This window comes from Anoplophora glabripennis, unplaced genomic scaffold (genome assembly GCF_000390285.2).
Source record: "Anoplophora glabripennis isolate ALB-LARVAE unplaced genomic scaffold, Agla_2.0 scaffold415, whole genome shotgun sequence".
Lineage (NCBI taxonomy): Eukaryota > Metazoa > Arthropoda > Insecta > Coleoptera > Cerambycidae > Anoplophora > Anoplophora glabripennis.
The window spans coordinates 122,115-135,885 of NW_019416502.1; the positions used below are offsets into that span (position 1 = coordinate 122,115).

Consider the following 13,771-nt stretch of genomic DNA (forward strand, 5'->3'; position numbering starts at 1 on the left):
TCTCAAGGGGTAAAATCACCCCCCAAATATACAAAAAAAATTATTTTATACTTGATGTTTGACAAGTAAATAACTTCTAATTGTCACATCAGATGGAAAACACCCCCAAAGTAGGGTAAACCACCCCTAAATACAATTACCCGTTACAAGGAAAACAATTTAATAATTATGCACAGAAAAAGTCACGTTTTGAAGTACATAAGTTGGACTAATTTATACACAGCTACTCCTATATATTATCAATCGTTTTCATAAATAACACCCCTTAAAATGGGTAAAATCATCCCCCAAATGTCCAAAAATTGTAATGTGAAAAAATAGAAAAAAAATTTTTTTTTTCACATTTACAATTTTTGTATATTTGGGGGATGATTTTACCCCTTAAGAAGGATGATTACTTTTGAAAATGATTGATAATGTATGGGAGTACTTATGTATAAATTATTCTAATGAATGTATTTTGAAACATAATTTTTTTTATGCATTATAATTATTTTATGTACTTTGAAGCCGATGGTTGAACTTAGGGGTGGTTTTACCCTCATTTAGGGTTATTTTCTTTCGGATCTAGTGATTGTGGGTTATTAACGGTTCAATTAGCACGTATAAAAGACAAAGAAAAAAAATTATTTTAATATATTTTTTGCATTTTTAGGCGTTTAGGGGATGATTTCACCCCATTGGGGATTTTAAGGGTTGATTTTCAATCCGGACAAGACCGTATCAAATACGAAATTAGATATTTTCACATTCATAATATTATTTTGATAACATAGAAATACTTGGGGTTTTACAACTGTTGATGATTCTTAGTTTGTTCACTTTTTTGTTTTTTCAACCCCTAAATAAAGGTTTTCGAAAAACTGAAAGTGATGCTCATTTTCATTATTCATGACGAGTTTTTGGATATTTTTAGGATTTTTCCTGTCGCCTCTGTGAAAGTCTCAAAAACAGGCGGATTTTGCGGTCACTCTTTGGCTTGATGACTTGTTCTAATTTTACAACTCGATAATCAAATAAAAAAACATCAATTTACGTTGAAATTTTTTTATGACAGTGTATATTAAATTTTGATCAGAAATTCCCTTTGAAAAATTTTCCAGATAATATAACTATTGTTCAATTGTTACGCTTTTTTTGATATTGACTTTTTTCCTTACGAAAACTAAAATTCTGTCAAAATAAATGAAAAATTGAAGCTATGGTCCATCGACTTCATTTAGTGATTGCGTTTAGAGGATACGACTAAACGTTTCAACTTATCAATGAAATTTGGTCTAAAAAATGATATAGTCAACACGTTATTACACGAGGAAGACCTGATTTTATTGTGTCTGAGTAAAGAATGAGAGAAAACAAATAAATAACTTGTATTTACTCCCGAAAATTAATATTTCCGTTCTTTTATTACTATTTAGTTTTTACACCTTTCTATGTAGATCCCGTTCCTTGTTTTATCCTCTTCTGCTTTTTCCAATACACATCCGCAAAGCTCTTTCAACGGGTTCTTCATTCTTCACCAGACACCCAAAATTTACCCATATACAGAGTGATACAACTTACCAAAAAAAGTTTGAGAATAGACGCGTCATGACAAATGAAGTCTATATCGAAAAAAATTGTTTGTAAAATCCTTAGTTTCTGAGAAAAAAATTATTAAGTTGTAGTATTTTCAACCCTTACACCGTTGCGCTACTGCAGTCTAGTCATTAGCGTTATGGACAATGCGCTCTCTGTTTCAATGTGGCCCTAAGTGGTTCTGAATACTGAAATCCGATTTTAGTATTATCATCGCGATAGTGTTTACATTAGTTTTTGAAGTGTCAAAAACATTTTTGTTATGGCAAGCAAGACAAAATTTGTTAGTTCGTAGAAACTGGATAAGACACATCTGTGTCTTATCTTCCATTTCATTTATAAATATTCTGTCCTCCTCTAGGGAGAAATGTAAAGGATTTCCTTTGCTTTTGGGTATTTTCTTTGAAACGATTATAAAACGCCTGTGATTAGTTTGCTTCTGAAGCAAGATTTGTAGATGATTTGATTTGTGACTACTGGTAGGGACTAATTAAAAACAATAGACCACTCATCATAAATTGGAAATAGCGAGGGGCACAATTAAAGTACCAGACGTTTCATCTGAACGAAATAGATGGACCCTAACTTTAAAGTTTGGTTAATAATGTCCATATTCGTTCGAAAACCCGATTTTTGCAATTTGTGACTGGATGAACTTTGATTGAACACCCTGTACGTATGGTTGAAATCTGAAGACCGGCTAAAGAAATAACGACTGGGCAACACCCTACTTTATTAATTTTGATAAAAACGATTCCTGAAAAAATGTCTATACACTAACTTGAGTTTTAAAATGTATAAATAGTCTATTTTCCACAAAATGTGATAGTTATATAAACTAACCGAAGGTTACTTTAAAAATATCAGGTATTGTACAATGTTATAAACCTAATGAATTAAATTAACAAAAAAGTACAAAAAAACAACTAGAAATAAATAACATTATTTGGGGTCGTCTATCGTGGCGGTCGCGAGATCAGTCATTTTCGGATATTTTACGTTTTTCTTGTTGAGTTTCTCTTGCGCCCACAGTATTAGCTTCAATACCGTGGAGATTTTCGGTACCGTCGTTTCCTGGTGCTCCATTTTTAAGATGGCGGCGTTGACCTCACTGGCCACCTAAATTACAAAAGATCGAGGTTGTTTTTGTTAGATTTATGACGTAATTGGCACTTAACTAACCTTTTGTCGATGTGAAGGGGCAAGGAGATCACCGAAAGGACTATTCAAAGGGTCTTCAAAAGCTAAAAGGGCCACAGTCCTTTCTAACTCTGATAGAACCGAAGGATCTTCTTCACCCGCCTCACTTAAATGACTTTGGGCGAACGCTAAAGCTTCTTCTATCCTATTGTTCCTGATCAATTCAATTAAGTGTAGTTGCTACAAAACAATATCAAAAATTATGTTTAAATATATTTTAACAATGACAAGCTTTTTCTCCGCACAAGTTTCTAGGTTATTCTAGATTTTCTCATAAAAATTTCTCTACCTGTAGGTGAAAGTATAAATATCTGTCATTATCTAGTAATTCCGGGTGTAACTGATTGATAAGGGCTGTAGCCTCTTGTATCCTCCCCGTCATAATAGCATCTCGAATACGAATCCTATCGTCTAAAGAATTTAACTCTACAGAAGGGATAACCCCTGATTCTTGTTGGAATTTTTCGGCTGCTTCTTTAAAACCCTCTAAAAGTTAAAAAAGGCGGCATTATTTTATAATAAAATAATACTATATTTGTTTAAACTTTTAAAATTCACCTGTAACCAAATAATTCATGATCAGCTTGTTCATATTGCTACGTCCCAGGTCGTTTTCCTCCAATAATTTCACCCAGTCCTCCTTTGTTATAATTTCATGTTTTTCTGTATAGCTCATTATCTTTTTCTTTTATTTGCTTATTGTGATAAGTTACCAAAATAACATTGACAAAGTGACAGATCACCGACCTTTTCTTTTGTACAAGGTTGCCATTTTACTTTGACACTTTTGACAGTTGACTTACGTTACCAACGTAACATCCACAAAATAATAATACACTAACAACCCTTAGAGCATTTATACCACTGGAGGCAGCGTCCTAGTGGCCCAGAGTGTAGCGAAGGTTTAAAGAGAGAGAGAGAGAGCGATATGTATCTCTCTCTAGCAACATACAATCGCGTGCTGCTACAGAGATATAGCAAATACCCTCCTATACCTATCACTCTATCTCTCTCTCTAAACCTCCGTTACACTCTCGGCCACTGAAACGCCGTGTTCTAAGTAATATCCTTAAAATGTTTACATCGAATTTCTATTGGTCCATCAAACCCTAGAGGGCGTTGGCACGGCTTTAAAAACTATTCTTTGTACTAAGCTTTAACACCAGTCAAGGAGATTATGTATTAATATCTTTGGGTGTAGAGGACCAGATGTTTCATCTAACTTTCATTAAACAGTTTTATGGAAGTTTGGCCATCCGCGGCCAGGGGTCTGCAAGAGCAACATAGTCAGATCTAAGATATCATGCCTTAAAAAGAGGCAAATTGTTAGTTAAACTGTTACAAAAGGGTAATAAAAGTGGTAAATGTAATAAATAATAATGATATAAATTCGTAATTTATTAGATCTGAGGGCGGCGATCGCAGTGTCCCCTGAACCTAATGACCTACAAACGTCAAAAATTGTGGGTAAGCGCCAAGGATTTTAAAATCCTTGGGCAAGCGCCAGCTCTTACTCTGACTTATCTGATGCATACCTTATAAAACTGCTTCTTTTTATATCTATCTGTTTTTGTTACAAAAATTTAAGCACTATTTTATATTTTTGCAATTATCTAGGTAATATTTACTGTTTTCGTAGGATAACTTATAAAGCCAATATGTTTGTTCGCACAACAGTTAGATTAGAAATCACCAAGAACTGTCCGACACATGCGCATTTTGTTAAAGCGTTAATACAAAAAATTATTTAATCCCATCTCTGTGTTAAATTATCTACGATCCTCTCTTTTTTGATATTCTATGGTAAAATTTTTGTGTCCTCTTCTGACAGTGACAAGTGTCAATTATTTTATTTATACATGCATGAAGAAGAAGAATCGTTGAGTTAAATCATTAATGGTTTTACAAAGATTCTAATTTTTTGAATAATTTTTGGGCTAACCAAAGCAAACAATTAAACCGCAGCTTAATAAAATTCGGTGATTGTGTCACTTCTCATTTCACCAGTTTTGTGGACTAATTGTAAGTTATCTTGGGTGGTGACAAGAATATAATGTAATTTTGTAAACAAGTCCTTCCAAAAATTCAAAATGGAATTGGAAACTGTAAAAATCATTTCAATAAACAAGCTAAAGGAAATAACCAGGAACCATTAATCTGACTTTCCCGTGATCCCAAAAATTGAAATTGACTATAACCAATTATGGAACGACCAATTGTTACTGATCTGTCATGAATGTTCCAAAATTTTCACTACGATAAAAGAGTTGCAGTGGCACGAACGCGTCGACACTGGCAACTTATATGAATGCAGTAACTGTGACAAACTATATACGAGACGAAATCACTTGCAAAGACATGAAAAATAACACCCTCGGAGAAAACTGCACGTTTGCAAGATCTGCAGCAAGACGCTGGTTAGAATGGAATACCTCAAAAGACACCTGGTGACCCATTTGAAGGAGAAACCCTTTGCTTGTAAGTCTTGCAACGAGGCTTCTAACAGAACGGAAAGCTTGCACAGACATACACCTAGGTGTAAAAGTACGTTTTTGTTATGCAAACGTTTATTTCCATTTTTGACAGTTGTTTATATATACAGGTGACGTCGTATACCCTTGTGATATTTGCAAGGAAACATTAAATCGATAAGATACTTTTGAGGTGCATAAAAAGATGCAGGGCAACCAACCCAAGCTGCCTACAATCGAAGATCACGGGAATGTAGAAGAACACTACCACCAGGTTGATCAAAATGTTGGCGCTGTACTTTCCGAGTACTCTGATGTGGATGACTCTTTTGAACCCAAAGTGGAGGTGACGGAAAGCATGGATGAGGATAGAAATAAGAAGGTAATAGATATAGGGTCGAATGACGATAATATGGAAAAAGTAGTGGAGTGTTTGAAAAATGAAGAAGGTGGTCACAAGAAAAACATGAGGGTTGAGGATACGTGGGAAAGCAATAATATTTCGGGGGATGGAGAGAGTGTAAAAATTGATGAAGTGGGTTACACGAGTGTGGTGAAAGTAGAGGATGCCTCAAAAATGGAGGATAATCTACAAGATACAGAAGGTGTAGAAAAAGAGGAAGTAGATTACACAATGGAGGTGAAGAAAGAGGATACTTCTGACATGGAGGATAATATTGTAGAGGGTGAAGGAAGTGTAAAAAATGAAGTTGATTATGTAGACGTGAAGATAGAGGATAAATTGGAAATTGAGGATAATATTCTAGAGCATGGAGATAACCCAGCTGATATAAGATGTGATGGTAAGTTAAAAAGTTAATTTTAATATATACGTACATAGATTGTCTTTATAATATTTGATTAAATTGGCTGAGGAAATATTGAAAACATTAAAAATTTAGTGCAAGAGAAGAGTATGTTTATTAAGTTTATCTTCTAATAAGGTTTCTGCTCTTATGCATTACAAATGAGATGCATATAATATTTTCTGTAGTAATTATTATTAATGTCGATCATTGAGTTTAATCTTCATTAAAGGCAAGTATTCACTGTCGCAAAATTCGCCATTTTAAAGGATGGAATATTTGAAAATATTCTCGTCGGAAATCTTAATTTTTGAAATAGAAGCAGTTTCATTTTTGTTGGACATAATTCTAGAATATTTCTTAGAAAATAGAGAAATATTGTTTTTATAAAATGTACTTTTTATTTTCTTCACTTTTACTTAAAAAAATGGAAAAAACTAAAAAAAAACTTTTTAGATGAGTAATATTTTTACAGAGATTTAAACAAGAATATTTAATAAAAGGGCATAAGTGTTGCTTAAAATTAAATATTTCAGTTATTTAACAACGACTTCATATCAGTTTCATTCTCTTTTACAAGGGATAGACCTAAACTTCTTTAAAAAGTACCTTAAGACATGTTATTAGTTGCAGAAATGTATTTTTTGTGCATTAATCAACTTTTATTACAGCTGGGGGATATCCTGAAGACTGTACGGATTCAGAATATCTCCCCAAAAAGAGTCTATCGAAAATCAAACGTGGTCGTGGTAGACCCCGCAAAAATCCGCCTTCAAAAGAGGAAGTTCATAAATGCAACATATGCAATAAGGAATTTAGCAAGGCTAATATTTTAAAGACGCACGTCGCTTCTCATTCCACTCTTAAACCTTTCCGCTGCGATGTGTGTACAAAGGGCTTTAATCGAAAGGATCACTTGGTCAACCATATAAAGTTGCATAATAAGGACAGTGGTTTTGAATGTGACATATGCAAGAGGACATTTAGCCGAGCAGGATATCTGTTATTGCATAAGGCTGCAAGACATGACACCGAAGGAAAGGTTTGTAATTAATACAAAAAATCCCACTTCTGACAATTAAAGAATCCAAATTTTACATGAACTTTATTTCAGATCATAGATGAGCAAAGGTATGAATGTTCCTTGTGCCTTAAGAGTTTTAAGAGTGAGAAATACCGAGATATTCATGTTAACGGGCATAACCAACACAGGGATTACCAATGCAATGTGTGCCAAAGAACTTACCCCACCAAAGTCCGCCTTGTGCATCATATGAGATCCCACAACGAAAGACTCAAGAAGTTCCTCTGCTCAGAATGCGGCCAGCGGTTCATCAGGAACGACTATCTGGAAAACCACATGCGCCGACATCGGGGAGAAAAGCCATTTAAGTGTAAATACTGCGACAAAGGTAAGCAAATAGTATAGAGACACCATCAGGCAAATATTTATTTTATATAACAGGCTTTACAACAACAACGGATGTGTCTATGCACGAGATAGGCCACACTGGGGAAAAGAGACACTTATGTACGGTTTGCAGTAAAGGGTTTGGAAGGTACATTCCGTTTCGCCTCCAAAGACACTTAAAATTATTATATTTGACGTTTCTTAGGGCCTACAATTTAATGGTACACATGAGGATCCATACTGGAGAAAAACCGTATCAGTGCACATACTGCGAGGCCGCGTTTGCTCAAAGTAACGATCTTAAAACTCATATTCGGAAGCACACTAAGGAACGGATCCGATGTGACCTGTGTAGCGACAGTTTCCTCGTGGGCCATTTGCTCACCAAGCACAAACGAAGAGTTCATGGTGAGTACTGATAAATGGCAATAAAATTAGAATCAGAAGTGGGATAACTCCTTAAATGTATCCCGCTTCTGATTTTCGTAGTAACGGTAAAAAAACAGTTCTTTATTCGTACTAAGCACAATGTACATTATGCCCATTCCAAAAGGTCGAAGACCGAGGTTCTGCATCCTATCTTATACAATATTTTACAGTATTATTTATTTTGTATTTCTATTACAAGTTTAACTGAAAGGTGGTTTTATAAATTTCTTTGACTGGTTTTTGTATGGTATGAATGGTTTGGGTTTTTGTTTTCTCATAGAGCACCTGATAAGGCATTTTAAGTTGTGATTTTCGTATGAAAAACTATGTTAATATTTTTCGATAAATTTTGTAAGCAAAATTGACTGATATTTTTTTTTAGGTTTAAATGTTATTGGTAATAAAAAGCGACTGCAACCTGTCCAAAACAAGAACTTGGACAAACCCTCTCCGCCTAAAATTTAAATAATTTTTATCCTCGTTTTTAAATTTTATTGACAACACACTTTTTCTTCAATGTTCTCTTTTTCAGATGCATTTGTCTTTGTATATACACATTCACAAATTTAGTGAGGCCATTATTTTACTACAAAATAACATATATTTTTTTTGGTCTTGCAAGAGATTTTCACTTCAGTTATTTTGTATTCAGAAAAATGAAAATACTCATATTTTTAAATATTTTTAGGTTACTTCACAACTTATTTTTAATTTTATGTGTTCTATAGCAAATAGGCAACCAGCAATACATTTTTATGGATTTTATTACACAGTTTGTTAAAATATGAATTAATGTTCAAATAACAGACTTTCCCTCTTTTTAACGCAGATTTTCTATAAAATGGACGTATTTTAAACCTCAAATTGCTTTTTGTTGTAGAGAAATTTGTAAAATACGATGGCGCTTATTCAAAAGCGGTGAATTACAAATTTCTTTACAACAAAAAGTTATTCGAGTTTCAAACTAAGTGCATTTTATAGAAAATCTGCGTTAAAAAGGGGGAAAGTCTGTTATTTGAGCATTAATTCATATTTAGACAAACTGTGTAATAAAATCTATAAAAATGTATTGCTGGTTTCCTATTTGCTATAAAACAGGAAACGACGGAAAATCAAAGTATTAAAATATGCAAGTCGTTTTTGTGTTGGGGTTGAATACATCTGATAATTTTTTGTAGGGTAATTTAGTTTGTAATTCGTTTTTTAGATTTCATAAATTATAAGAAGTAGAAGAGATTTTTTTTAACTTACCTCTCCATACATTTCCCAGAGTACAAATTTTTTCAATCTCCTGAGTAGATTTAGTGGTTACCTATCAAATTTGCTCGCCATCTAGTGAGAATAAGCATCTATTAACGTTTTAACTATTTTTGAAATCACCATCTGCCGAGTATCCATTAAATTAATGATACTGTCGACTGTTTCCTTTCTTTATCAGAAATTACTTATTAGATAATTTCTTTGTTTCTCTAAATTTATAATTCTTTAAGTTACGATTAATCTGTAACTAATATAGTTACAGAATCGTGAATGAACTCCGGAATCGTCTCCGTAACGACCATAGTTATAGAGATGCAAATGAACTACTGCCACTTCACTTCGCTGAATTCGAATCCGGTCGAATTTGATTTCAAATTTCTATTCAAATGCTTTCTCTAACAGCACAAACCCGTTTTATTGACTTAAGAGCAAAGGCATTGTTGAAAATCGGTTGATTTTCATGGAAAGTTGCGGTAAAGATGAGATCAGGCGAAATCAGTAGAGACAGTTTTCAGAAGTAGCAGCAAACTTTATTTTTGACAGATATCGACAGAAAGCTTTTTTGTAATGTATTAATATAACATTTATTTGGATATATCTCCCTTATTATTAAAGATAAACTCTTGATTCTTCTATCAATAATGATAAATGAAATAAACAAAAATAAATAGTCTGCTAATGGCTTCCAGTGATGAAAAACATTCAAATTCACTGTTAGATGTATTATCCCCAAATGCGGAACAATAGACCTCCTTGGCTTCGTCACCGTTGACCCGCTATCTCCCTTCACATGCACTGTAGGTTGCCTACAATTCATGTATTTGTAATACATGAATATTACAGTGGTGGTGTACACAAGTACTATTAAAGTGCATTTCAAAAAATTTATTAGAAATCGACTATTTATTTGATTAAAAAAAAAAGAATTGACCACCACTTAAAGATACACCCTGTAGAAGGTCATCATTTGAAAACAAGACGATTGGCTATTATTTGCTCTTGATCTGAAATCATAGCGCAAAAGAGATACTAATAATCTCTATCCAGATAACGACAAATTTTGAAGTTATTTTCCCTCCAAGCATTGCTGAAAATGGTTTATAGTATCATTCGATAAATAATGGCATATTAATTCCGAACAAAATCGCATAAAAACTTGAATTAACACGGCCAGTGTAATGGTGGTGTATAATTTTTTGTATCGTCTGACATATCTAAATAGTGAAAATAATTAATTTTCTTGACGTTTTGTTAGTATTTATTCCTTTTATTATTACATTAACTATCGAAAAAACAAACGTATTACACGACGACAAAAAATATGCGGAATGTAAAATTAACCTAGATCAATGCCGGAGGTTCGCAAACTAAACACAGTGCTTTAAAAAATAGTAACGAATACTTTTAAAACTATTTATTTTATAAACCAGCAAAAATAACTATCTTAAAATATAAATTAGTTTATTTACAATTACTAGAGTATGCCAGTTCCCCTACTAATAATGTTTAATAAATCATACGAAAATATTAATTTTTTTAAATTGTCAGTTTTCAGTGTTTCGTTCTTATTGACATTAAGAAAGTGTGATAACTTTAAAATAATGTTACAGAATCATACAAAAGTAATGTTTTTATGGAATTATTTTCCATTACAATTTTTCTGATAAGTGTGCACATGCAACCGAGTTCGGTGCTGTCCAGTGACGGCGTAGACAAGAGCTTAAATGTAGCTTAAAAAACGAATTGTAACTATTTATTTATTTCATTTTTTAAAAAATAATCTCAGATTAGTAATACCCCAAAAAAACTGATCCACACCCAGTTAAAGTTACACCTCGTTTAAAGTATATTACGTATAATTATTTGTTTTGTAGGCACACTGTCTTCCAAAGTCTCACTTAAGTCTTTCACGTATCTCTTCGTTTTAATTATTTTTCTTTAAGTAGAATGGAAACTGATCCAGTAGCCAGATATTTTAAAGGTGGTGCAAATTCACTAAAACATCTTTGATGTATTTTTAAATAATTTCCAGTATGTAAAAATCATGCAACGTTATAGAATTAAAAGGCCGTCTTAAAAAAGCATCCTTCAAGACGTAGACGTACGTAACGTGAAGCAGCTAAGTTAAAGTGACGGAAAACGAAATTGAACATAACCTCACTTTTTCAATTTAAAATCGTAGGAGTTTGCTAAAGATCGTTGTTTGAAATATTTTTTTATTATTGTATATACGACAGATTACACATTAATTTGAACAACATTCGTTTTATTTCCCATTATTATTAGTAATTTTGTTATTAAACTGAGGTTATTTGACTTTTGTGTTATTTTATAGATTTCAAATATTTCAAAAATAAATTTTAATGTAAGTATTTATATCTAGCATGTCAATTTAATGTACATTTTTTGAGGTTATAACTATGAAGTTATCCGTTGTGGAATACCTACATTTCCTATTTAAATGCTAACAAAAACTCTCGTATATCAGGAGAGGCAGTTTTTAACGCTGGTCATGTGGTACTATGTGGGAAAACTGGGCAGTGATTTAAATTTAGAAATTTATTCATTGTGCCTGCAAACTAGTGCCCATACTAACAACCAGGGAGTATTGTCTATCGACAATAATATTTTGAAAATTTCTTCAATGGTTTGATGAAAACTTAATTCTGGATTTTTCTTGGATCATAAAGAACAACCATGAACTGAACAATAAGGCCGGTGTCCCATGCATCCGAAATCCGATGTACGATACCCGAAAATATTTTAATTCGTACGAATGATAATATTATAATTCACATGCATCCGAAATTAATCTCATAGAAATCAAGTATAGAACCATGGAATTTATTACATGATGAAGGTGAAACATTTTCAAATAACTACCATAGGTATATATTATAGAAAATATACATAGTATTATATTTTCTACATTCGACATTATAATATAACATTTATTTGACTGTAAATATACCAACAACAATCATAGCATGTTAAGAAATTAAAAAGTGAGGTTAAAAAACATACGATTTCGGATAAAAGTTAAAATTATTTCTACTTTTTCCGACGTCGCATGAATTTAAAAAATTTCGGATGAAAATGAGCGGTAAAAATTTGAATGTATATTAACCAATAGGAATACTTTCGGACCTTCGTATCGTCGGAATTCGAATGCATGGGACACCGGCCTAATAGTTCGACAATTTTTTTTTATCCATAACTGCTGAAGTTTTCCTCACAATATTTTCTTAAAATAACGGTGTCCAAAAAACAAACACTAAACACAGTTTTAAATAAAATACAAAACGAAATGTGTAACATAAGAAATGTTTACCTTGTTTCGCTAGTATCACTTGTCACCGCCAGAGGGTATGATGGTTATTAAATTTAGTAAGACGGTAACTGAAGGTATCGTCAATTTGAAAATAAAAATAATTGGAATCAGTCTATTTTAATAATACACATTTTTATTTTGAGTCGACTTCACAATAAACTAAAATTTAATGAAGCAAACTCAATTTAAGAGTTAATTTTATGATACAGATAATACCACTTAAAATTTAAAGAAGCCAGGGAAGTATTTAAAGGGTGAATTTAGTTTTTCTGAATTTTAATAGGTTGTGTGTGTGAATGAATTCAAACTGCAGCACACTTTATAAACTTTTATTACAACAAAAACATTTTATAATACATGGTGTGCTGTTATGATTCCAGTACGTATATTGTGAATGATTATATTATTTCTCATTTTCATTAGGACCAGCTTACTAAGCTTATAAGATAGGCAAAACGCATATTACAAGATTCTCGTGACTTCAGAACTGAAAACTGAATATCCACACCACAGCATCCAAAATTATTGCTTATACCAGTACTTTGTGCAAAATTATGTACACTGTTAAAAATATTTCTAAAAGCTAAGTACCAACGGCTATGGAAGCTGATCTATGCAGTTCTTCATCACTTACAACGTAAGAAGCATAAGTTGTCATTGGTTTGGCATTTACTTTTGTAAACACTTTGGTTTTATCATAGGGAAATTCGATTTCGTGAAAAATGAATGAGCAATCGTTAATGGCCAATAGAATGGACAGTTGCTAGAGCAAAATGTCAGCTTAAGATATTATTTAAATAATCTTCTGGATTATTTATTCCAAATCTAATACAGGCAGGAAAGTAAGCCACCAGAGCCAGTATATTATACTGGCTCTGTAAGCTACTACAGTCATCTAGTGACTAGTGATGGGAGATTTCGAGTGAAAAATCGAGTGGTACTCGATTATTGAGATCACTCGAGATATCTCGAGATGTTTACTCCCACCACTCGAGTGATTATTACCCTACGGTTGTACCCCAAAATGTTAGTGCATACTGCAAATAGTCACTGATTGCGTAACCTTTTTTTTAGAATAAAACGAAAAAGTGGTTAGGTTTTGAAGTGCGTGAGCTTTTTTTTTTTAGCTACGCTTATAAGTAATATATGACTAATACAAACATATTTGTGCGCCGCTGGGATGAAAACGACCAATATCTCGTATCTCGAGTGATCACTCGATTATTAGAAGTACTCGATTACCGATAACTCGATTATCAAAATTGGTCGATTATGCCCATCACTA

General features: G+C 32.8%; 2 protein-coding genes across 2 annotated transcripts; one reads left to right on the top strand and one right to left on the bottom strand.

Moving 5' to 3' along the window:
- Positions 1-2,294: 2,294 nt before the first annotated feature.
- LOC108909436 (glucose-induced degradation protein 8 homolog) lies at positions 2,295-3,559 on the bottom strand. Its single transcript, XM_018713773.1, has 4 exons — positions 3,337-3,559; positions 3,068-3,264; positions 2,761-2,958; positions 2,295-2,697 (listed from the first exon to the last, which is right to left on the bottom strand). Exons 1-4 carry the CDS (start codon positions 3,452-3,454, stop codon positions 2,521-2,523), a joined length of 690 nt encoding a protein of 229 aa, XP_018569289.1. The 5' UTR covers positions 3,455-3,559; the 3' UTR covers positions 2,295-2,520.
- A 1,116-nt stretch (positions 3,560-4,675) lies between these two features.
- Positions 4,676-8,607, top strand: LOC108909434 (zinc finger protein 883-like). Its single transcript, XM_018713770.1, has 7 exons — positions 4,676-5,322; positions 5,381-6,052; positions 6,727-7,097; positions 7,170-7,467; positions 7,521-7,614; positions 7,672-7,874; positions 8,278-8,607. The coding sequence occupies exons 2-7, from the start codon at positions 5,455-5,457 to the stop codon at positions 8,358-8,360; spliced, it is 1,647 nt and encodes a 548-aa protein (XP_018569286.1). The 5' UTR covers positions 4,676-5,322; positions 5,381-5,454; the 3' UTR covers positions 8,361-8,607.
- Positions 8,608-13,771: the final 5,164 nt, after the last annotated feature.